General features: G+C 42.4%; 1 protein-coding gene and 1 long non-coding RNA gene across 2 annotated transcripts in view; one reads left to right on the plus strand and one right to left on the minus strand.

Moving 5' to 3' along the window:
• The first annotated feature begins 1,427 nt into the window (after positions 1 to 1,427).
• Positions 1,428 to 25,839, plus strand: HAS2 (hyaluronan synthase 2). The gene is made up of 4 exons (XM_006137506.5): positions 1,428 to 1,953; positions 12,130 to 12,756; positions 16,842 to 16,943; positions 22,920 to 25,839. Exons 2-4 carry the CDS (start codon positions 12,130 to 12,132, stop codon positions 23,847 to 23,849), a joined length of 1,659 nt encoding a protein of 552 aa, XP_006137568.1. The 5' UTR covers positions 1,428 to 1,953; the 3' UTR covers positions 23,850 to 25,839.
• LOC112543774 (uncharacterized) overlaps positions 23,259 to 25,868 on the minus strand; it is a 60,094-nt gene continuing 57,484 nt past the window's right edge. The window contains exon 6 of the long non-coding RNA XR_012901236.2: positions 23,259 to 23,673. This is a non-coding gene — a long non-coding RNA (uncharacterized LOC112543774). The remainder of the gene's footprint in view (positions 23,674 to 25,868) is intronic.

A 25,868-nucleotide genomic window follows, 5' to 3' on the forward strand; every position in this document is an offset into this window, starting at 1 on the left:
GAACGCAATTGCAGTGTGGATGTAACTCCGGTTTTGTTGGGAAAACAGCCTTTTTCCGATAAAACTCTGTAATGTAGACATACCCCAAGCTGCTGCGTGAGAGAAGGCTGGGGTAGTCCTCTCTCACAGGGGCAGCTTGCATGCTGAGCCCCCTTATTCCTAGCCCCACCCCAGACCAATGAAGCAATGGGAGCCTCACCCCAGACTAGGGCATGTTCAAATGAAGCATGTACATTTTTATTTTCGTTTCTGAAAAACAAAAATTAATTGAGTTAAGGACATGAGCAATGCTGGGTAAATCTTCTAGTTAAGACTAAAGAAAACAACATGGTGGAAGATAAATGATCCCTGCCTTCTAAAGATCCCACGGCTAAATGCACACCAGGATCTGTTAGATTGTATGTGTGTATGTGTGCTGTCTATACACACATACACATACCCATGTTTACATGTCTATTTTAACAAACTAGTGATTCTCCACTCAGCATGTGTACCTTACATTAACAGAGGTCCTACAATTGACAGGTACTTCATTATGTTTTCTGTTCTTTCCACTCCAATTCATCTGATGGAGTGGGTTTTACACACAAAAGCTCATGAGTCTATATTATTTTTGTTAGTCTCTTATTATTTCCCAAACAGTGCCACCTGGTGGTCCTTTTAAATAACTTCTGTGCTTCCCCCAGGAAAACTCCTTTCCGGATCTGGGAAAATTTACAATGAAGTAGCAAAGGGACATAAAGATAACGATCTCCTCCTATATCAGAGCTAATAATATTTACAGGGCACTGTGATTTTGGAAGCCGATGGAAGTGTTGCAGTTACCTCTAATAATCTATTTACACGGTCAGCTGCAATCTTACATGGAGACAGAGGGAGGGAAAGTGAGAGAGAGAGAGACGAAGTTTCTTGGGCAAAACTCGTATGAGGATTTGAGACTCTCTATTTAACCGATGTGGTTTATTTCTGTTTCTGGAAACCGCGTCTGCACAAGTCCGTCACGCTAGTGGGAAAGTTATTTCTTAGTGCAAGTATTGAGAAAGTGAGAATCCCGGGAGCTAGGTAGACCGGCAGTTAATTCGTATCAAGGAAAGAACATGAATTCCTAACTCCTGGAAGGAGTTCGCCTAAAAGACCAGTCCCGTGTGAAGTGTGGTTGCAGGGAAACGTGTGTCCGCCGAGCACAGACATGCAGCCCAGCCAGGCTCTCCGTTCCGAACTGCTTGCTGCTCGTGCAGAGGAAATCAGGTGGTGACAACATATGTGTAGCATTTTTCGGCAAATGTTTGCAATTAGGCTAATTGAATTCTCATTCAAACGGGTTGTAGACCCAAGTTCGTTTGAATGGGCAGTTCTTCCTCCCAGCCCCCCCCCTCCCTTCCCCACAGGACCTCCCTCCCTCCTCCCTGTCCCCATCCTCCGTCCTTATTAAAACCACCTCCAAGTCTCACTTGTGAGAAGACCCCATAACGTGCAGGAGGCAGCGAAGCAACAGCGGGGAAAGGGGGGGAAAAGGCGAGACGTCTGGAAAATATTAGCCGCGGCAGCGCTCCGCTGACCCGGCGCTCGAGCTGCGAGGCATCCCCCAAAGCGCCGCGCTATTGATGCTGCCCATCTCGCCACGCTCCGCGCCTGCCCCGCGACGGCTCGGGGCTCCCGGCCACTCGCCTTGCCAAGCGCCTCCGAGCGCTGCTTCGTTCGACGCGACTTCTCCGAAGCCGGGAGGGCAGCGTTTGCGCGAGAAGCCGAAGCGGAGCCGGGGCAAGGGGGGCGGGGAGGCCGGCACGTGGGGGAGAGGGGGGCGAGCGAGCCAGTTCGAATGATTATTGGCCTTTCTCCGGGACGCCAAGTCCTTGATCGATTACCTCAATATCGGGAGCTGTCCCGCGGGAGCTGCGCGCCACCAGACCACCCAGCGAGCCGAGCGCCCTTTATGAGCAAAGGACAAACAAGGTAGGGGGCTGAGGGGCTTACTCCTTGCACCCAGAGGGGAACCAGCCCTCGTGGGAATGGTTAAGATTTACATGCATGAAAGTGGTCGCAGGGAAGAGTGGCATGGGGGGGGGGGGGTGTTTCTGAGGGGGGCTGTTATGGGAGGGATTTACTCTCCCCCCCCACACACCTATTTTGGCAAGACACTAGCACGCAGGGTGACCCGAAGCGTTTTTATACTAACTCCTCGCCTTAAAAAAACAAAACAAACAAACAAATAAAAGCCCCCGCTTTACATCTTGTCGATTTCACGCCGTTTAGCCGCGGGGAATAAGGGGGGATGGTGTGAAGTGATTCACCTAAGCGGCGGAGGTGCGTTGGGACTGGAGCCGCCTCGGCCGGACGCACCAGGCAGGCTGCCGGGGTTTTTGGACGGCACACAGTGTAGTCCTTTATACACTTGTGCAAACATCACCGTGATCCCCTCCCTGTCCAGGAGGTGGGGGACGTGACAGGAGCGGAGGGAGGGATGGGGTTGCAGGAAAAGGCTGGGAGGGGTGTGTGGGGGGGGGTTCGGAAGGGGGGGAGGGTTGTTCCAATCCAGCCCCACCTCTGCGAGCGCAAACGCGACCAAGATGTCTTGCTGAAATCCAAAGTGGAGAGAGGAAGTTTCCGGGGGGGCGTAAGCGGGGGGGAGCGGGGAAGAAATCTCCCGCTACCAGGGAAACGTCTGGCACCTCCCCTAAGGCGCCCGGCTGAGAGTTTGATGAGCACAGAGTGTTACTTGGAGCAGCCCTGTTGGCTCCGATGCTCTAGACACTCCCTAGCCCTTGACCAGGGCAGTTTGAATGGGTTTGCGCCTGTGTGCGCTAGGGGAAGACGTGGCATGCCAGACACGTGCTTTATTCAGAGCAAAGCCCGGGGAGAGGCTATTGGCAGGCGGGCTCTGGATCACTGGCCCGACACCCCTTCATTGAGCTCCCCCCCCCAAAAAAAAAGTGTGTTGGCAGCAGGAGGGGTCTGGCCCAGGCGGCGGTGCTGGGAGGCGGGCGGGCTGCAGGGAGAGAACCCCAGTGTCAGGTTACGCGGAGTCCAGCTGTCACGGGCAGCGGGAGCCCGTCCCACTCAGCGCCGGCAGGAGGCGCGTCCAAGCCGGCAGACTCGGGGGCTACGGCTGCGCCCCCCGCCTGCGGTCCGTATCTGTGCACGGAGCACACACAGGCAGCAGGGCAGGGAGAGCTGCAGCCCAGGCTCCAGAAACGCCTGTCCCGAGGAGCCGAGCCAAAGCCCCGGCTCCGCTTCCCGGCCTGCTGCTCCAGCCCTCAGCCGCCAAGCCAGCGCCGCCCGGGGAAGAAATGTACAAGCGGCTGCAACACACGTGCCAGAGCGGGGAATACCTTTGAGGTCATTGCATTGGGGCCGCCCCCTGTGATGCAAGAGCGCGCCTCTCGCTGATTGGCTAAGGCCTGCGGGAAGGGGGTTCCCCAGGAAGTGGCGCTGCTCGAGCCCAGGGTTCCCCCTGGCCGGAGGGGGGGGGGGGGAGCGGGGAGTTGCTGGAGGAGAGGCACCACGCAACCAACACAAAGCAACAGAACCGATGTGGATGCAATTGTGGAGTACTGACAGCATGTCGCTCCTACCATGAAAGGACTTATGCTGATTTGATTTTGAATTTAATTTGATGCATTATGGTCCAGCAAAAATAGCAGAGAACATGGGACCGGTTCAATTTCAGTTGTCTTCTATTGACAAAGCAGAGATCAAAGGTTTCCTTGTTACCTGTTGGTAGCCCTACAAACTCAGTACTTGCTTACTTTAAAATAATACCTGTCACCAAACGTTTTCACTAGGACAAGTTGAGGCACACATCAAGAGTGCCTTGATACTTGTTCCAGGGGGGAATGGTAGGCTATTGCAAATGCGTGTGATTACACACACATACTTGCATAGGTAATCTCATGGGATGCCTCATACAACCAGCAGGCATAAGAGTTTGCAGGATCCATTTCTTAGTCTTTTGGAGCTTTGGGCACTTTAAAATGACCATATTAACATTACATTATTAGATTCAAGCTACCATCTCTCCTTCAAAAATTACACATGATGGTAATGTATAAATATTAAAGGACCATGGATGAAACCTACTGCAAAACGAAGTCAATGAAAGTTTTGTCACTGAGTTCAGTAGAGCCAGGATTTCATGACAAGCCAGTATATCTTCTCTCCTCAATACCCCATGGGCCAAATTCTCTGCTAGTGCACAAAGACGCAGTACCACTGATTTCAATGAAATTTCAGACATTTACACTAGCAGAGAACTTGCCCTTGTATATTCATTGCATTGGCGCAAACAAAATTATTTTGTCTTCTCTAGATTTGTATACACAGGGCCAAATGATCCCTATATTGAAGGTAGTGGAACCACTCAGATGAGTAAGTCCAGCAGGATATGGCCTAGGACATATGAATGAGCAGTAAATAAATTACAAGATCATAAACAAAGATATAAACACCAAACACATTTATTTAAAGTGAGCGCATTCCATTGTAATTTGTTATGGGGTTCTCACGCTTCATTGCTCTGCAATGCACATGGCTGCAGGAGGGGGTGATGCCTGAGCCCCTCCCTCCAACTCATACTATCCAGAGGACCCCTAGTAGAAGGGTCAAAGCCACAGGCGAGGGACCTGTAACCTGAGCCCTGTGTCCCCGGACTTCAGCCTCAGGCCCCAACCAATCTAAGCTAGCCTTGCAGTCCCATTAAAATTGGATCCAACCCACTTTGGGGTCCCAACCCACAGTTTGAGAACCACAGAATTAGTTTCGTTCCAAATACTTACCTAAACTTCATGACAGGTAAACTGGAAATGATAAAATATGTCTTGTGCAAGCATGGTTTAATTTGCATAACCCTAATAAGTTTTTCATCATTGTTTACATCTGGGACAAAACTAACAAACAATAGAGACCTTGCTAACATGGAATAGTGAGTACAAAGAGAAAATTATTGGTCCAGTATTCATGAACTTCTAAAGGTTGTTGTCATTCTCATTATGGCAGCAGATCTCAAACTTCATTGTACCATGGCCTCCATCTGACAACAAAAGTTATTACATGACCCCAGGAAGGGAGGGAGAGTTGCAGGGGGCACCAAAGCTGCCCAAAGTCTGTGTCCTGGGAGGGGAGCATGTAACCTTAGCCCCTCTGTCCAGGGCAGAAGTTCAGGGCAAAACCCAGGTTTTGGCTTTGGCTCTGGTCCCCAACAAGTCTCACACCAGTCTTGGTGACTTCATTACAATTTATTCACATGACCTGCTGTTGGTTCACAGCCCAGAGTTTGAGAACCCCATCTGATATGCTATTCCATTCTTCTATATCACCTATGAGAATGCTTATCTTTAGTCTTCTATGAACCCTTTCAAGAAGATAAATAGTATGTAAAATCTGGAAGTGACAAATAATTCTAAACAACAGATACGGGAACTCCTCTGATGTAAAGATGTGCAGCTGGAAGATAACATTTGTTTCCTCTCTGCAGGCTGTAAACTGGGAGAGGGAGTGTGGACAGTTGTTTGACGCTTATAATTGGTTTATGGAATCATTTGCACTTCAGAGTTAAAATATTTATTTTGCTGCCAAAATACATCTGAATTTCTTTAAGTTGAATGCCAATTCATAATCAGATGTTTACACTATATGTGTATACAGTATTTGTGTGTATATACATTACACTATTAAATACACCCACACACACACCCGGTCAGATCTAGTTGTTTACTGTGAAGCCAAAGCCAACTAGTCACATGAACAAGGAAATTGAGTTTTGGCTTAGAAAGGGCTAAATTCTTCCCTTGTCTGTATGCATACAACTCTCACTGACAGCAGTTGGAGATCTGTTTATATACTTGTGTGTGACATTTTATAATGGACTTGATCCCCAAACCTTTAGGCTATGTCTAGACTGCCCCCTCTTGCACAAAAAATACGCAAATGAAGCAAAGCATGGAATATCCTATGCTTCATTTGCATAATTAATGAGGCTCCATTTTTGCACAAGAGGCTTTTGTACAAGAGCCGTTCTTCCTCTTTAGAACAGCTCTTGCGCAAGAGGGGGGTTTTGTGCAAAAACCCTCATTAATGATGCAAATGAAGCACAGGGAGCCTCACCTCATTTGCATATTTTTTGCACAAGAGGGGGCAGTCTAGATATAGCCCCCATGATTATATCTCACTGATACCAATGGGAATAGGATTTCATCTGAATAATTATGTTCAAATCAATTGACTTATTCTAGTGAATAAGGTGAGCAAAGTTTGGACTGATCCCTGTGCAGACAGGGCTCCTGATGGAGGGGGGCAAAAGGGGTAGCTGTTCCTGGGGCCTGGTGATTTTAAAGGGCCTGGACCTCTGTCTGCTGCTACAGTGGCGGCAGCTGGAGCCCCAGACCCAAACTGCTGCCATGCAGCACTGGAAATTTGACGGGGGAAGCTAGCCCCAGAGCCAGCTCCCCTCAGCTTGCCCTAGGGACCTGGCCTGCAGCCCTGTGGGCGAGGGGGAAGACAGAGAGTAGAGAGAGAGATTAAATTGCAAAACTGGCGGATTTTAAAGGACATCCAAGAAGGGATACAAATAACATCCTTAGCTTTTCTATAGCACTGTTCATAAGTAGATCTTAAAACACTTCAGTTCTTTACAAAGAAGGTCAGTATCATTAGCCTTCCTTTACACATAGGAAACTGAAATTTAAGGTGAAACAGATTGCCCAACATGACAGTAATACAGAGGACTGGTACTCAGGTCTTTACAGGCACAGGCTAGTGTGTTAGTCACTAGGCCATAAATTTGGTAGCCAACAAATGCTGTGTTCCTTACATTTCTAGGAAATAGATTATTCGGAATAATATAATTATGAAAGTTAAAGTATCCTACAACTTGGATGCATTTTTAGTAGGGCAAAACTGGAAACAATTCTGCATCATAAAGAGAGTTTAATTTTAAGATGTGTTCCTAGATCAGGACCATTTTGTACTGTAACGTTTTAACTATTTTAACTATTTCACGTGTGATGTTTATCAGAAAAAGCAATGGAATACTATGGCCTGAGGTATCTGTAATCTTATTTAAAGTTCAGATCCACATTTTGACCAAACTTTAAATGCCAAAGCATCCTAACCTAATTACAGCCTTTCCTAAAATAGTTTCATTAGTTGTGTGTAAAGTTAATCATCCTTTTAAAAGTTTATCCCAGAAAAATTAAAATAGATAAGTGATTAAAAATGAACAACCTTTTCCCTGCATAATTTGCTTTGTATTTGTGACTTTCTCTCTCACTTTTGTTTTCAATCTTTCTGGAGAAAAAGTGGCTCAGGACTTCCTCTGACAAGCGGGTGTGAGCATTACATGTTAGGGACCTCCTCTTACCGCTGATGTAGTGAGACATCCCATGTGTTGCAAACAAGTCTGACTTTAATTTGACCTCTATTAGTCACCAGTTCCAAATCCCATATTAGCAGATGGAGAGGACCACCTGAAAGCTGTCAATACTTGAGAAAACAGCTAAACACGTCTAAGGGGTATATGGTAGTGAATGCTGAAGTGTTCTTATACCAAAATGTGTTTCTGGTATTTCATTCCTCAGTTCTATTTATTATTCTAATTGTTACATCAAACCCTCATCTCTGGCCTTTCTGTTTTTCAAATGCACTGTGCATGTATCCCTCCTATTGGTCTTTGGGAGGGATACCCTCTCCACATCTATGGAAACTGATTTATACTCCCAAGGCCAGTGTGTGCCAGCCTTACTCACTCCTTATGCCACAACTAGTTCCATCAATTTCAATGGGACAAATTGGAGAATTACGCCCTGATTCTGGAAAGTATCTCTAGCCAGGAAAGCACTTAAGGGCATGCTTAACTTTAAGCAAGTGCCTAACTCAAGAATTGTCCTGGATATGGCTGAACTTAAACACACAGGCTACGTCTACACTGGCCCCTTTTCCGGAAGGGGCATGTAAATTTCACTAGTCGTCGTAGGGAAATCCGCGGGGGATTTAAATATCCCCCGCGGCATTTAAATAAAAATGTCTGCCGCTTTTTTCCGGCTTTTAAAAAAGCCGGAAAAGAGCGTCTACACTGGCCCCGATCCTCCGGAAAAAGTGCCCTTTTCCGGAGGGTCTTATTCAAAAGCCGGAAAAAAGCGGCGGACATTTTTATTTAAATGCCGCGGGGGATATTTAAATCCCCCGCGGATTTCCCTACGACGACTAGTGAAATTTACATGCCCCTTCCGGAAAAGGGGCCAGTGTAGACGTAGCCACAATGAAGTGTTTTCCTGATTCAGAAGTGACAAAGTAAAGATGACCTAAGTGGGGTTTCATTATAAAGTAGTTGCTGCAGCTCCATTTTCTATGTCCTTCCAATATTCTTATCCAGAAGCTTTTATGAAAAGCCCTTTAGAGTTTCAGGTTCCAGTTATACTGCCAGGTAGAGAAAGATCTATGTAATCTCCACAGAATAGTAAGAAGCACTACCTTTCATGTCCTTATATGGACATTATGCTTGATATTTGCAGCATTGTTGAAGATGTGTGAAACCCAGGGTATTAGAGTGAGAAGGCACATGAGGCGATATTTTGTATTGGACCAGCTTCTGTTGGTAAGACCAGCTTTCTTATAGGCTGTGTAGATGTACCCATTGATTTTAATGGTGCATGATTAGGCACGTGGACCCTTCATATATATTTAGGCTCGTAACTACCATTGCCGCTATTCCGAAACGTCCCTTAATCCTTGTGGAATGAGGTTTACAGGGATGTCAGAATAGCAAACCCGTTATATTTTGAAATAACGGGCTTGCTTAAAAGATGCAGAATAGCTATTTTGGGATACCAGAAGTATCCTGAAAAAGCGCCGCTGTCTAGATGAACCCTTAGTGATCTAAACCCCACTGAAGTCAAAGATCCTCTGGCTTCAGTAGGCTCTGGCTGAAGCTCTTAATGACCTTAGTAATGTATAGATCTTTTTATAGAGCTAATCTTGTTCTCTTTGAAGTCAACGGAAAACCCCAATTGACTTCAATGGGAGCAGGGCTGGAATTTCTGTTTAATTCATTCAAAACAAAGGGCTAAATCTGGACACCTTTGAACACAGTCTTCTTTGGGCAGACCTCCCTTTGAAGTTAATGGTAGTGTGCAGGATTTAGGCCTAAGGGCACAATTTAGAAAGTGGTGATATTAAAGAAGTCACTGGAAAAAATAAAGTGATCTCCAAAGTTAACTCTGGCATTTAACTATCACAATATTTTTGCCCCCAAAAGCCTGTTTTACCAACGGTGTGACATCCATGTAAAACTGGAATAACACATTCCTGAGTCAGGTCTTTGTCTTCTCTAATGGTTATTGGAGTTGTGCTCAAAGTGCAATTCAGAAAAATCACATTCAGAGCGTAACTAAGGATGTGGCTAAGAGTTACATAGGAGACCAGACCACGCTCATAATAGTTCCCGGTGGCCTTAGAGTCTCTGATAGCAATAGCCAATTCTGGATGGTGCTATGCTGTTTGACTCAGCTCTCTTTTTTGACCCCAGACATGTAAAAATGTGAGTTTCCTGTAAGATCCTTGGCAAAATGTTTAAAGCTGGGTGGAGATTTTTTGGCTCGCCTCTCTCTGTGTATATTCAAACCGATAAAGATCAGGTCTACTGGGCAAAACATCAAGAGTCCACATGCTAAAGCTTGAGAACAGTCCTTAAACAGCTTTTTTTCCAGACTCTCACAGAGAGTCAGTCAGTTACATGTCTTTAATTGTGAAGCTGGAGTTTAGTGAACTCTTTTTTCCCCTTTTATACCTATAAAGTCACATATTTAGATCAAAATATGCATTATTGTTTTTAATGAAATAAATAAAACTGTTGTTTTAGAAACTCACTTTGTGATCTTGTGAAAATATTTGGAGGGGAAATTAGATATATTTCATCAGAAGAGAGAATTAATATGACACGACTGGTACTGTAACAAGTTAAGTAACTGCTTCAGTACCATTTGATTTCAATGGCATATTTGATCTGATGACTAATCTGAACACAATTTGGCCCCTGCTTACTAACAGGAGTATTCTGGCATGGGCCAGAGAACAGATGGATGCAAAATGAATAAACATGCTAACTATAAGAGTCATTAGGGGGAGAAATTCAGACCAGGTATAAGTGACAGAATAATATGTTTTCACTTCAGGAGTTAGAGAATCTGTTTACATGAAAGATGAATAAGCACATGGACCACAAATTCTGATTTTGCTAATCTAGATGAGATTGCTTACAGAATTTATTCTATACATTTGTTTCTAATGTGCCTATTTGGCATTCACAGTCATGTTCTATAACACTTATCTAAGACTCCTGTCATGGAAAGCCCTGTCATGGAAAGCTTTTGGAGGGATCTGTGCAACATTTCAAACATGTCAGAATAGGAACTATCAATTTACAATCAACAGGTTTTACTGCTGGTCATACATTTGCTAGTGGGTGCCTATAACACCTGCCAAAATTTGGCTTTAGGTATTCAAGCAAGTTTTAGTTATAGAATCCAAACTATGCTACTTGACTTAACTATTGTCTCGAAATGTAAATTTTGGAGTCTTCCTCCCATATTGAAATATATCATTCTAAAATAGCTGAAAGGAAAATGTACTTTTTTTCTGAACCTAAAAGTTCTGTGGTTTATTATTTTCTGTTGAAAGATTTTTTTCCCCAAGGCTGTAACTTTCCAGACTGAAATGTAAACAGTGGAGTACAGCTGCATTGCTACAGTTTAGTAGTGATTTTGCCCTATATTTCAAAGGGATGGTCTGCAGGCATATATAATGTAAAAGGGTTGTATTTCAAATTCAGCTTGTTTCCAACAGATGGTGTGATGAATATTATCAACGTACACACTGGCTGAGGACAGTAGAGAAAATATTAATAATGGAAAAGGAAAGAGAGCAAAATACAAAGAGGCCCTAATTCCGCAAAGCACTTAAGCATGTATTTAAGTCCCAGAGAACTCAAAGCTTGCAGCTGAAGTTAAGAATCTGAATTAGGACTTTGATGTGTATTAAGCTGGTTTTTAAGAACATTATTGCATAAAATGGTTGATTTGATTGTGAATGAAAAATTCAGGAATATGTCTTATCACTAATCTGTCTGCCTGCATACTTTTCTGCATACCATTTATCACTAGATTAACTTAGCACCTTACATACTTGTTAGATCTTGCATACCTAGGGTGCGTCTAGACTGGCAAGATTTTGAGCAAAAGCGGCTGCTGTCTACACTGGCCGCTTGAATTTGCGCAAGAGCACTGACTTTGTAACGTACAAAATCAGTGCTTCTTGCACAAATACTTTCACGCTCCCTCTCAGGAAAAAGCCCTCTTGCGCAAGAATACTTGGGTAAAATGGCAATCAAGGCTTTCTTGCGCAAAATCGTGTCTAGACTGGCCATGGATGCTTTTGCACAAAAGCACTTTTTGCGCAAAAGCATCCGTGCCAATCTAGACACGCTTTTGCGGAAATACTTTTAATGGAAAAACTTTTCCGTTAAAAGTATTTCCGCAAAATCATGCCAGTCTAGAAGCAGCCCTAGAGTTTAGTAAAGGGGAAACCAGAGGCAGCTAAGCTAAGAACGTAGAAAGTTATCAGAGGCAGTTTTGTAGAATTGGAAAGAAACTGGGTGAAATCCCAGCTATTTTACAATTGATGGGTATTTCACCATTGATTTCAATGGGTAAATTCCTGATCCCATTGAAATCGATGGCAAAAATGACCATGACTTCAACAGAACTGGGATTTAAAATATAGCTAGGATTTCACTTAGCTGGGATTTCACCCAGTTGACTAATACATAGATAACTGGGTGAAATCTCAGCTCTATTTAAAAAATTTCAAACTACACGTAAGGTCTCATCCAACAAGCCCAGGTTACTAGGATCAGGATGTTAACAAATTTTTAACACTTCAGTGAGATAAGGAAGTATCATAAGTATCTCCACTTTGTAAGTGAGGAACAGTACAACATAGAGGTGTTTGATCAAGGTGATGCAAAAACAGATTCTATATCTCCTGACTCTCCATCTTGTGTTTTAGCCATGAGAACACCCAGGTTACAATCTGTAGCTGGAAATGGCAATTTCCTTAATTATTTTTCTGGTTTTGTTGCAGATGTATTGTGAGAGATTTATATGTATCCTGAGAATACTTGGAACCACGCTCTTTGGGGTCTCCCTCCTGCTCGGAATCACAGCTGCTTACATTGTTGGCTACCAGTTTATCCAAACAGACAATTACTATTTCTCTTTTGGACTCTATGGTGCTATTTTGGCATCACATCTCATCATCCAAAGCCTATTTGCCTTTTTAGAACACAGGAAAATGAAAAGATCACTTGAGACTCCAATAAAGTTGAACAAAACAGTTGCCCTTTGTATTGCTGCCTATCAAGAGGATCCTGACTACTTAAGAAAATGTTTACTTTCAGTGAAAAGATTGACCTACCCTGGAATTAAAGTTATCATGGTCATTGATGGGAATTCCGAAGATGACCTATACATGATGGACATTTTTAGTGAAATCATGGGCAGGGACAAATCTGTCAATTACATATGGAGGAATAACTTTCACGAGAAGGGTCCAGGTGAGACAGAGGAGTCACATAAAGAGAGTATCCAACATGTAACTCAACTGGTCCTATCCAACAAAAGTATTTGCATCATGCAGAAATGGGGTGGAAAAAGAGAAGTAATGTACACAGCATTCAAAGCACTGGGAAGAAGTGTGGATTATGTACAGGTAGGTATTAAAGCTGCAGGCCTCTGCCAATTCAAACACACCCTTGACATAAAGCGGCTTTTGTATATTTCATGCAACGTGCTTTAGCCCATCCTAGTCCCTTATGAACACAGTGCTCCTTTCAGTCTATTTGAAAACAGCATGACCATTGAAAGCAGATTTTGTAACCCTTTAAAATAGTTAGACTTTCTGTGAGTATGCTAAATCTGTGCACTGCTATTTGAGAAGTCTGAGGCATTTCCTGATGCTTACAGCACTACTCCCTTATCAAAATGGTTACATTTTTTTAAAAAAAGATTGACTTTGTCAACATAAATCAAAGATCTGAGGTAATTTTTCACTCTGGGAGAAGCAGAGCTGGATACCCTGTATACAATCATGCAATAACCAAGAGGGAATATCTTCAGGAATATCTCAAAGCCTTGAAAGGGTCTGTAAAGAGGAGACATTTTTAAGCCTTCAAAGCCTGCTAAGATTATTCAATAAAGGGAACAGAGAGGGAATGAAGTTCTTAAAAATACAGATGAGAAATTCTTCAGCTAAAGCCAGGAGTAGTTTTTGCTTTTATCTTTTTACAGCTGCATTACCTCACTTACCACAACTTGACCTTAAAGTCTGTATGACACAGTTCACTTAGCAACGAATTAGGTAGGGTCTAGTCCCATTTCCAAAGCTGCCCGGACTGATTGCTCTCAAGCTGTCCTTATGTACACATTTTTAGGTCTGATTCTGTGATCCTTTGAAGTTACTTCTAGAAATGGTTCCTATTGCCTCCTGAAAAAAATAACTCTCAGGAGTATGGTTTGCAGTGAGCACTGCTTGCAATGGGTAAACCTGTCAACATCTAGGGTTTGATTTTGAGAAGTTGTGATGATTCTCCAAGCAATTGAGGCTTTTGTTAAGACACTCTCTCTTCTTCCCTGTGAACCTCAAAGTCAGTTGCCATGGGCTTCACCTTTACAAATCCTATATTGATGGTCACCTATTATGGAGCCTCTATGCTGGGTTCTGGAAGGGCCAGTGTTCTAGTTGCTCACACTCTGGGGGTATGTCTACACTTGCGCAGCCTATTTCGGAATAGGGCTGCAAATGTAGGCATTCGGAATTGCAAATCAAGCCCAGGATTTAAATATCCTGCACTTGATTTGCATCTTCCCGGCCGGACGCCATTTTTGAAATTTACAAGCCTGGAATAACTGCCCGTGTCTAGACGCGGCAGTGAAACGGGCGTTTGAAATAAAATCCTATTTTGGACTACCTGTTAAACCTCATTGCAGGAGGAATAACAGGTAGTTCAAAATAGGGCTTTATTTCGAACTCCCGTTTCACTGCCGTGTGTAGACGTGGGCAGTTATTCCGGGCTTGTAAATTTCAAAAAATGGCACCCAGTCGGGAAGATGCAAATCAAACGCAAGATATTTAAATCCTGGGCTTGATTTGCAATTCTGAACGCCTACATTTGCAGCCCTATTCTAAAATAGGATGACATACCCTGGGCTACTCCAGAATATACTGCATGACAAAGTGGGCAAGATTTGAACACCATGCAATCTGGGACCTTGCAAAGGGAGTACCAGAGGATCTGGATCAGCACTTTCGGGGGATCTTCAAAGACCATGGAACTGGAAGGCTGCAGGAAGGAGTTTTTTAGCAGAATATATGTAGGCGAACAGTTGATGGACAGGGCAGAGAATGAATGAATGAACAAATATATACATTGCCTTTTCCCAATCCATCTCAGAAAAATCAAATAGCAATGGTCTTAATCCTCTGTGGTCTCATCATACCATGTGTAGTGCAACCAGGATGCAAAGTGGATATAAATATGCTGCTATTCTAATTTTCAAGCATTTTACATGGGTAAAAATGTCTACACAAGGAGCATAGTGAAGAATCACACCTGCCATAGCCCCTGGTTTGCTGGTCCAGGATCTTCCCATTTCTGCTAAAGAAACAATAGCCAAATGTATTAATAGCCACATGGGAAACAAATATTTAGTAATGGGTATAACAATCCAATGGCTGGAAGTTGAAGCAAAGCAAATTCAAACTGGAAATAAGGGGCACATAGGTGGGAATAATTAACCACTGAAACATTTTCCAAAGGGTTGAGGTTGATTCTCCATCACTGACAATTTTTAAATTTAGAAGATTGCATTTACGAGTAATTTGGGCACAGTTCTGTGGCCTACACTTATACAGGAGAGTGCAATAAATTAAGGATGGGGAACCTTTTTTTGGAAAGGGGGCTGCTGACCCACAGAACGCCTCATATTCCTCTCACAGCAAAGCCTAGGGAGCCCCCGGCTAGTAGATTTTGTGTGTTCCAGCCATGTGGTAGGGTAGTGGGGAGCTGGAGCACTAGCACAGACTTTTCAATGCTGGTGGGGAGCCCTGAGCTTTGGGGGCCAGATCCAGGCAAGAGGGCCCCCCGAGCCTGAGGTTTCCCACCCCTGCATTAGATTATCACAGCAGTTCCTTTTGGCTTTGGAATTTATGAATAAAGTGTCTACCCACAAAGATGCTGCCAGTCTTTGCTAGGTCTAGTCAGCACCTGTCCAGTGGTAGCACCTGACTGACTCCAAGATAGGCATTGACTCAAAAAGCCTGACCAGTGTCTTAGAAACTTCAGAGCCAGTGATGAAGTCAACTGAGGTCACATCTCCACTACAAATGCAATTATGCAGTGGACTTGGTCTTGCTTCCCAAAATGCAGTGAAAGCATAGCTCTGTTTTGCAAATGAAGGCAAGATTTTCAATAGTGGCTCCTAGACTCTGGGTGCCTCAGTTTTAGGGAGACAAACTTAAGGCATTTTAGAAAGGTCTGATTTTCAGAGAGCATTTGAGCATCTTCTGAAAATCAGGTCCTGTCTTCAAGTGGGGTACAAAAAAACAAGCCATCCTGAGTGTCTCATACATTTCTGTGCCAATATCTCCTGTTTTGGTGTCCTACTGCTTTTCGCCTTTCCTTTTTTATATAAAAATACAGGTTGAACCTCTGTAATATGGACTTCCCTAGTCCTGGAACACCCCACCCCTGTTCCGCCATCAGCCACCCCAGGGCTGGAGTACTCACAGGGAAAAACTGGTAGGCTGGAGCAATGACTAGGGAAAAGCAGAGTGCGAGCACCCTGGGGTCTGGTGGCCAGGAGTGGAGCCCCAGTACTCTGGGGGCCAGCAACTGGGAACAGAGCCCCAGAATCTTAGGGGCAGGGCCAGCCCACATTTTGGCATGTGAGGTGGGGACCTCAAATGATGCCCCCATGCCACTTTTTCTCCTGCCTGCCTGTTACGTCTCTTGTGCCCTCCTTCCTCCAGCACAGCACTCCACTATCTCTGTGCATCTAAAGCAGAGAGAATACATATGCACCAGCAGCAGACACAATTTTCTACACTCTGGGTCCTAGTGGCACCCCCCAGACTGGAACCTGAGGCGACCACCTCAGTTTGCCTCATAGTAAAGCCAGCCCTGCTCTGGGGCCAGCATTTACCTCCCTATGTCCAGCAAATTTCCTGGTTTGAGGCCAATCATATCCTAAGGATGCTGCAGCAGGGGGATTCAACCTGTACTGGAGACAATATCAAATAGTTTCCATATCAAATGTCTATGTGTAATGCACCATGCAAGTAAATTGAAGTGAATTTGTCCTATAATCCACAGAACATACTTTCACATGAATTGTTAACCCTTTTCTGAGTGATCTTCCCAGATGATCTTATGAGCATAAGAAACATGCTTTCCTATGTCAAAGCTCAGCAAAGAAACTGCAGACCACCCATAAGTTTTCTTCCAATTCATATGGTTCTTAGTGCACTCTCTCAAAGTAATCTCTCTTGTTCGGATTAGTTGATCCAGTGTCCCAATATACAAAATATAAAAAATATGGAAAATGAAAGTCTTTGTGATGTTACCACAGCCAAATACTCTGGATGACACCAATGCTTTTAACAGAAGTAACAATGCAAATTCCAAACAGATTTTATTACATTTACTATAATAAGTGAACTGAGTCACTATATTCACTTTTATTTTTTTTTCTTGTCTAGTTAACTCTCTAACTTTTTTTTCTTTGTGTTACTTATAGGTTTGTGATTCAGATACAATGCTTGATCCAGCCTCGTCGGTGGAGATGGTAAAGGTTTTAGAAGAAGATCCAATGGTTGGCGGAGTTGGGGGTGATGTACAGGTGGATATTGTGAACTTCAGATTAACTGAGCCACTTTAGCAGTAAATATTTCTAAAACTAAAATTATCTCCAGACTGGAATTAACCCAAAGAGTTAGGTTTTTTTTTTTAGCAATATTATAGACTCCTGTTTATTACAAGACTGGCTATCTTATTCATAACTATTGTGGTATCTAAACACCTTACAGACTTTAATGTTTAGCTTCCCAACACCTCTGGGAGGTGGAGGAATGCTAATATACCCATTTCACAGATGGGGACCTGAGGCAAATGCCCAGATCCTCATAGTATTTTAAATGATTTCAATAGGAGTTAAATGCCTTTGAGGATCTGGGCCTAAGGGCTTGTCTCCACTACACAGTAGACTGACGTTTCAGCAATTGATTCACTGGCGGGCTAGTTATAGCTTCTGCTTAGGCGCAGTAAATTGACCTTGGAGCACTCTTACCATTGACTTTGGTACTCCACCAGGATGGGAAGAGTAGGCAGAGTTGACAGGAGAGCATCAGTGGAAGACATTGGGGCTATGTCTAGACTACAAAGAAAAGTCAGAAAAAGATACGCAAATTGCAAATGGCACGTCTACACGGCACCAAATTTCAGAAAAACCTGCTCTTTTGAGCCATCCCTTCTTTGTAAAATGAGGTTTACAGAGATGGCGAAAGAACACATCCACTTTTTTGAAAGTGTTCCTTAGATGCAGCATTGCTTTTCCGAAAGTGCTGTAGTCTAGACGTAGCCTGTGATAAATAGTTCTTAGTAAGTCAACTTCAGCAATGCTATTCATGTAGGTGAAATTTTGTATTTTCGGGTGCATCTACATAGCAGTTATTTCGGAATAACGGCTATGATTTCAAAATAACAATGCAAGCATCTACTCAGCAATTCTGGTTTTTTTAAATAAATTCAAAATAAAAGATGGCTTATTCTGACTTAGGTATGGAATTATACCTATTCCAAAATAGCTATTTTGAAATAGCTGTAGTGTGTATGCTCCACTGCTGCCATTTTGAAATAACTCCTCCCTAGGAGTGCCATACAAACTATACCCCTAGATTGATGCAGGGAGGGATGTAGTAAAGACTAGGCCCAAAAGATTTGCCCAAAGTTACAAGGAAGTCTGCGGTAAAATAGGGAGCTGAACCTGGCTCTCCTGGCTGTTACATTAGCACTGGAAACAACAGGGTACCCTTTGTCTCCATAGTAATAGAGATGTAGCCGTGTTAATCTAGTCTAGCTGAAACAAAAGACAGGACTATGCAGTCATTACTTTACCATTTCCAGCTTAATGAAACAAAGTATTTTTTGAAATCCCATACATTATTCACTGTTTGCTGTTTTACTTCTGTATTTCTCTGAGCTAGCTAGGACAGTGAACATCAGTGCATCAGTTTCACTTTTGTTTCTAGTTACATTCCGTAACATTTTCATAAGACGTAAGAATAGCCATACTGACTCAGACAAATGTTCCAGCTAGACAAGTATCTTGTCTCCCAATAGTGGCCAGTGCCAGGTGCTGCAGAGGGAGTGAACCGAATATGGCAATTTATCAAGTGTTCTATCCCCTGTCAATCCAGTCCTAGCTTCAGAATGTCAGAAGTTTAGAGACATTCAGAGCATGGGATGAGTCTCTGACCATTTTGGCTAATAGCTATTGATAGACCTATCTTCCAGGAACTTAACTAATTCTTTTTGATCCCAGTTATACTTTTGGACCTCACAACATCCACTGGCAGTGCCGTCGATTGTGCGTTGTGAAGAAGTACTTACTAGCGTTTGTTGTAAACCTGCCGCCTATTAATTTCAGCATGTGACTACTAGTTCTCGTGTTGTGTGAAGGGATAAATAACACTTCCTTCTTCACTTTCTCCATACTATCTATAATTTTAGAGAGCTTTATCATGTATTTTCTTAGGGTGCCTCTATACTGCACCCTTAGCTCAAAATAAGCTACGCAATTTGAGCTATGCAAATTGCATAACTTCAAGTGTATTTCAAAATAGCTTATTTTGAAATTTGGTGCTATCTACACCGTGTCAAATTTCAAAATAGAGCACTATTCTGAAATGCACACTGTCAAGACATGGGAAATACTATTTGGGCTACCGGAAGTACCCTGAAATAGCACCACTGTCTAGACACACCCTTAGACATTTCTTTCTAAACTGAACAGTCCCAGGCTTTTTAGTCTGACCTCATGTGGCAGCTATTTACTGTCTTCTTAGCTGTCCCTTTCCTAATGCTTCCCAACATTTCGTTTGCTTTCTTGACTGCTGCTGCCCATTGAGCAGATGTTTTCAGAGAACTATCCAGGAAGACTCCCTATCTTTCATGAGTGGTAACAGCTAATTTAGACCCCATCATTTGGAATGGATAGTAGGACTTATGTTTTCCAGTGTGCATTACTCTGTATTTATCAACATTGAATTTAATCTGCCATTTTGTTGCCCAGGTACCCAGTTTTGTGGCATCCCTTTGTAATTCTTTAACTTTGGACTTAACTTTGAATAATTTTATATTGGCTGCAAACTTTGCAACCTCACTTTACCTTTTTTTCCCAGATCATTCATGAGTATGTTGAACAGCACTTGTTCCTGTACATGTCTATTGTGAAGACTGACAAGTTATTTCTCCCCTTTGTTTCTTATCTTTTAACCAGTTCCTGATCTATGGTCTTTTAACCAATTACTGGCCTATGAGAGGGCTTTGACAGCCCACTTTTGCTTAAGAGCTGTTTGTGAGGGACCTTGAAACGCTTTCTGAAAGATCATGTACACTTATTCCATTGAATCAATTTGCTCCGTGTTTGTTAATCCCTCAAAGAATTCTAAATAGATCGGTGGGGCATGATTTCCCTTTGTTCAATCAGTTTGCCTTGTACTGAAGTTAGTCTTTCTGGCTTGTAATTGCTAGGATTACCTCCAGAGCCTTTTTTAAAGATGTTGTTACATTAGCTACCTTCTAGTCCTCTGATACAGAAGCTGATTTCAGTACATTACATCCCACATGTCCATGTTTTGAGTTCCTTCAAAACGCTTGGGTGACTACTCTCAAGTCCTGGTGACTTTTTAATGTTACCAGTTTGTTCCAAAACCACTTCCCTTGACACTTCAAACTGGGACAGTTCCTCAGGTCTGCAGTGTTCCCTCACAGCTTCCCAGGTGATGAATCTGCCCCGCACAATCAGCCAGTTAGTGCATGGCTTAAAAGCCCTGAGCCTCTGACTGAGCAGGGCTGATAATCACCTGTGAAGCCCTGCTACTGCACCACTAGAGGAACACTGCTTGGGTGTGGCAGTTGCCCTCATATCCTCTGCAGTGAGGACTGATACAAAGAATTAATTTAGTGTTTCTGTAACAAATCTTGTCTTCCTTGAGTGCTCCTTCAGTGCTTCAATCATCAAGTGGTCCCAACAACTGTCTGGAAGACATCCTGCCTCTGATTAATGTTTTTGTGTCTTTATTACTAGTTCTTCAAATTCTTTTTTTTTTTTTGCCAGACTCATTACACTTTTAAACTTGATTTACCAAACTGTTTCAATTCCTTTCTATTTTTGTCAACTGGATTTGACTTCCAATTTTAAAAGGTTGTCTTTTTGGTTGCTATCTGCCACTTTACATTGTAGTTCAGCCATTGGGACTTTTGGTCCTCTTACTGTATTGTTGTATTTGAGGTACACAAATGAGTGTCTCTTAGGATATTTTTAAACAGCTTCCATGCAGCTTTCAGGCATTTTACCCTTTTGACTGTTGCTTTTAATGTTCATTTCGCTAGCCTCCTTATTGTGCCATTGCACTTTCTGTAGTTAAATACTATGGTGATAGGTTTCTTTGGCATTTCCTTCCCTACAAGATGTTTTAAAAAATTAATTATATTATAGTTGCTATTACCAAGCAATTCAGCTATATTTATCTCTTGGACTAGATTCTGTGTGCCATTTAGAACAAATTGAGAATGGCCTCCAATCTTGTGTGTTCCAGGCTTAGCTACTCTAGGGAGTAGTCATTAATGGTACCTTGAAATTTTATCTTTGCATCCCATCCTGAGGTCCCTCCTTCCCGGTCAAAATGGAGATAGTTGAAATCTCCCACTATTAAAAGTTCTGGTTTTCTATCAGAGGCAGTAAGGGTCGGAGAGAGAAACAGGAGCTTCTGCTTGGGGGAGCTGGCTTAAAAGCCTGCTCTCCCCATCACCATCTCCACTGTACCACCGACCTTCTTCTTCCCCTTAGTGCTGCTACCTGGCAGGGGAGGCTGCCATGAAGTAGACTCTGCCCCCACTGGACCAAGGGTACAGCTACACTGTGTTTTATTTTTTGGAAGAGGTATGCAAATAGCGCTCACATTTGCATACCTTCTTCCATTTTTCCCCCTGGAAAGCTTTTTTACCATTTGGCCCCGTCTACAGAGGACCAGATGTCGGAAACTCCCCCTCTTTTGAAAGCCCCCTTCTTCCTCGTAAAATGAGGTTTACAGGGGCTTTCAAAAGAGGGTTTTTTAAAATGCGGAGGCACAGCAGTCCCGGCTCTGTCCTGGCTCACATTAGTCTGGGACCTCCCTCTACTGCACCTCTGCAGTTTAAATCTAGTAAGAGCCGGCTCTTACTACATTTAAACTGCAGAGCCGCAGTGGGGGGTAGCTCCTGGACTAGCACTAGACGGGACAGAGCACCTTCCCTCAAATTGTGCCAACTACATAAGTCATTTACCCACCTCTTAACGTCCCTACTTACTACTTTCCCCTCTCCACTCAGTACTTTTAATATGGGTTGAAGAAGAAACATTTTTACTCTTGAGGCCCATGGCCTGGAAGTTAGGCACCTTTCAGGATCTGGGCCTGAGTCCCTGTCTAAGCTTGCGTTCCACATCCCCGGCTTCTGCACTCTGCTCAGAACAAATCAGGCATTGCCCTTATCCTGAGCGTGAGAGTTGAGGAGGTGGGAGACATATGAGGTCAGAGTGGGAGGTTGAATGGTTCCCAAGCAGCCACCATGGAAAAAGGCGGCTCTTCTGCTCTGTTGCACTCAGCAAAAACTGAGTAAAACGGGGAGCCTGGCCCCATGAATCTTTCTGGTCTGCTAAGTGGGGATGGGCAGAAAGAAACTGAGTCAGTACATGGGATGGAAAGGAAGCTCAATGAATCAAGAGGGTGATTCTTTGTGGGAGTGAGGGGAAGGTTCATGTTATTTTTGGATAAAAGGGAGAGAAGTTTTGGTGGAGGAGGATGCTATTTAATGTTTGTTTTGACTTCCCTAGCAATGTGTTTGTGAATAGGCATGGCTAGGACTCTTAATCATTCTTCAGAGAGGTAACAGTCTGCTTCAGCAAAAAAGTTGTTGTTTTAACAGTCACTGTAAGTGAGGAAACATGGCTTCTGGAAGAGACCGTTCATCCTGGTGTAGGAACTCAGGGCTTGTCTAGACTACATTCCTCTGTCGAAAGAGGAATGTAAATAAGCCTGATCGAAAATGCAAATGAAGCGGAGATTTAAATATCCCATGCTTCATTTGCATATTCACATCCAATCGCAGTTTCGAAAAAGGGTTTTTCTAAAGTGAAACTGCAGTCTAGATGGGGTTCTTTTGGAAAAAAACAACCTTTTTTTGCAAGAACCCATACTCCTAATTTTTTCAGGAGTACAGGTTCTTTAGAAAAAGGGTTTTTTTATCCCCAAAAGAACCCCATCTAGACTGCAGTTTCACTTTCAAAAAACAGTGATTGGGACACAAATATGCAAATGAAGCACGGGATATTGAGATTTCAATCGGGTTCATTTACATTCCTCTTTCAACAGAGGAATGTAGTCTAGACGAGCCCTGATAGTCTAATCCTTGGTTAAATGTGCTGGAGTTTTAATAACTCTTTGAATTCATTGTCTAATATTTTGGTTAGTATCATTCATGTCATGGGAGCTAGTTTTTGACCCAGAAATATTTGTGTTTCTGAAAAGCTAATTTTTAAATTTCCTTTTACTTGCAGATTTTGAACAAGTATGATTCCTGGATCTCCTTTCTCAGCAGCGTGAGATACTGGATGGCATTTAATATAGAAAGAGCCTGCCAGTCCTACTTTGGCTGTGTACAGTGCATCAGTGGACCTTTGGGAATGTACAGGAACTCCTTACTGCATGAATTTGTGGAAGATTGGTACAATCAAGAATTTATGGGCTCCCAGTGTAGTTTTGGAGATGACAGACATCTTACTAACCGAGTACTGAGTCTGGGTTATGCAACAAAGTATACAGCTAGATCCAAGTGCCTTACTGAAACACCTATAGAATACCTAAGGTGGTTGAATCAGCAGACCCGTTGGAGTAAATCATACTTTAGAGAGTGGCTTTATAATGCAATGTGGTTCCACAAGCATCATTTGTGGATGACTTATGAAGCTGTAATCACTGGATTCTTTCCTTTCTTCCTCATTGCCACAGTCATTCAGCTTTTCTACCGGGGGAAAATCTGGAACATCCTCCTTTTCTTGTTGACAGTTCAGTTAGTGGGCCTTGTAAAGTCTTCCTTTGCCAGCTGCCTTAGGGGGAACATTGTCATGGTGTTCATGTCGCTCTACTCAGTATTGTACATGTCAAGTTTACTTCCAGCGAAGATGTTTGCAATAGCCACAATAAACAAAGCAGGATGGGGCACATCAGGAAGAAAAACCATTGTCGTCAATTTCATTGGACTTATTCCAGTATCTGTTTGGTTTACAATCCTTCTAGGCGGTGTGATTTTCACTATATACAAGGAATCAAAAAAGCCATTTTCAGATTCAAAACAGACAGTTCTCATCATTGGTACAGTACTCTATGGATGCTACTGGGTTATGCTTTTGACTTTGTATGTGGTTCTTATCACCAAATGTGGCAGGCGGAAGAAAGAGCAACAGTACGATATGGTGCTTGATGTATGATGTTTCTGCAGAATGTTACACAGAAAATTTTAAAGCAACCCAACAACTTGATAGTATTTGTTGCATCGAATTATTGTCACCATGAGAAATGGATCACTGCTGCTGAGACTTGAAACATTCGTGTTTCTATGGGCTCATTTACCTCCTGCCAAAGGAAAAAAACCACCATTTTTTCTGAGGGGGGAAGGGAAAGATTCAACCTGTTCACAGGAAAATGGGAGGATTTCTTTGTGCACTTTTTTCTATTGTGCATATGCCTGACAGTGTTACGTTCTATATACCTCACTAGTCATGCTTATGTGGGTGGACAGGAAGGAAAGGAGTTTAGTGAATCAAACAAAGGATCTTGCAACCTAATTTATGAACTTTTTTATAGTTTTGTTTTATAGGAAGGGTCTTTTTGTTAGGCTGCCAAATGTAATTCCAAAGAGGCCATTGGCTGAGCTGTATTTTTATATTGTCTTATTTGTGTATATTTTTACACAACTTTTTTTTTAAATTTTGCATATTTTATATATTACTTATCTGCCAAAAAACACCTCCAACACTTTGCTCTCTATCCTTTTAAATACACTTTGAAAGAATTCACACTCCCTCCCCACAAAAAGCTGCCCACAATGTGAAAACTTGTTAATATTGATATTGTTCACAAAAATAATAAAGTGTCTCTCTACATTTTTTAAAATTGCTGAATGGTTATTTCTGTGAAAAGTATTTAAACTGTTCTCTTGAACTTTTGACTTAAATTGTATTTGAAAAGGCCAACATTGTTGTCAGTTTTTTAATACAAACATATTTGTATGCACCAAAAGGCCAAAGGGTACATATGTGCAATTTTATGGGAAGACATAAGTGGGCACCCTTATTCTCTTAAGAGAACACTACTCTCTGCATACTGCCTTCGGTATAAAACTGTTCTTGATACAATTGAAATTAATGGTGAAACTCCCATTGGTTTGGACTGCAGAAGGATTTGACTTACAGGTTTGGATCCTAGGAATCACTGAGCACCCACAACTACCACGAACATTTGTAGATGCTCAGCGCTGCTTAGGATCAGCCAGAGAATGCACATTTTCTAGGATAAAAAGTATATGCATTGAATGCCAAAATGGCCAAAAATGTCAAAATCTGGGTGCCTAAAATAAGACTTGTACACTGACATCCATATATCTTTCTTTTAAAGGCCAGAAGAAACCACCAGATCATCTACTCTGACTTCCTGTATAGCACAATCCGTACAATTTCATTCAGTTAGTTACCCCTGTTCTGACCCCAATGACATGTGTCAGATTAGTGCATATTTTCCAGAAAGATCTCTGGTCTACATTTCAAGAGATGGAGAATCTCTGACCTAAATATAATTTTAGGACACTGGATTTCAAAGCTTTGGAAAAGTAATTTTTAGAACTAAATTCTACCATCCTGAACCAGGACTGTAGCCAAATGAATGCAGCATTGAGCCTTAATGTACTATATAAAGAATGATAGAACATTGGCTGCATACAAATATATGTCCTTTTGGATTCTGGCATAAAAAGGACTGTGGTAAAGCAGAAACCATCATGTGATATTTTTGCAACCTCGTAGCATTTTCACCTTTCTATGCAGATGTGAATATTTTCTGCTGTAGAATGAATGGCGCGCGCACACAGCCTTATTTGTCTGATGTTAAGGTACATGGTTCCTTGAATGTCATACTAATATGTTCATGATTGAAGAGTTGATCTTTGTTGGTTACAAAATAGAACAAGCAGTATTAAAAACAAGCAAAAGAAACATTTTAAAAAAACTTGAGTTTGCCTTTTAACTATTTATGTTGTAAGTTAAAGCTTGAGTAACATTCAAATGTCAAATAAATCCTCTCATTCTATAAGAGACTGAATTAATTGCCTGTATTTATTCTAGCAATTATTCAACATACTTCCAGTATAGGTGGTATAGTATAATTGTTACTTTCATAAATAAAATATTTTTGATAAGATCATGACTAATTTATGTTGTTTTTTATAGTGTTTT

The sequence above is a fragment of the Pelodiscus sinensis genome, chromosome 2 (assembly GCF_052426305.1).
Source record: "Pelodiscus sinensis isolate ZL-2025 chromosome 2, ASM5242630v1, whole genome shotgun sequence".
Lineage (NCBI taxonomy): Eukaryota > Metazoa > Chordata > Testudines > Trionychidae > Pelodiscus > Pelodiscus sinensis.

Coding starts and splice junctions, on each gene's coding strand:
- HAS2 (XM_006137506.5), top strand. CDS start 12,130: ATGTATTGTGAGAGATTTATATGTATCCTGAGAATACTTGGAACCACG. Junction 12,757..16,841: donor GAAGTGTGGATTATGTACAG/GTAGGTATTAAA, acceptor TGTTACTTATAG/GTTTGTGATTCAGATACAAT. Junction 16,944..22,919: donor GAGTTGGGGGTGATGTACAG/GTGGATATTGTG, acceptor TTTTACTTGCAG/ATTTTGAACAAGTATGATTC.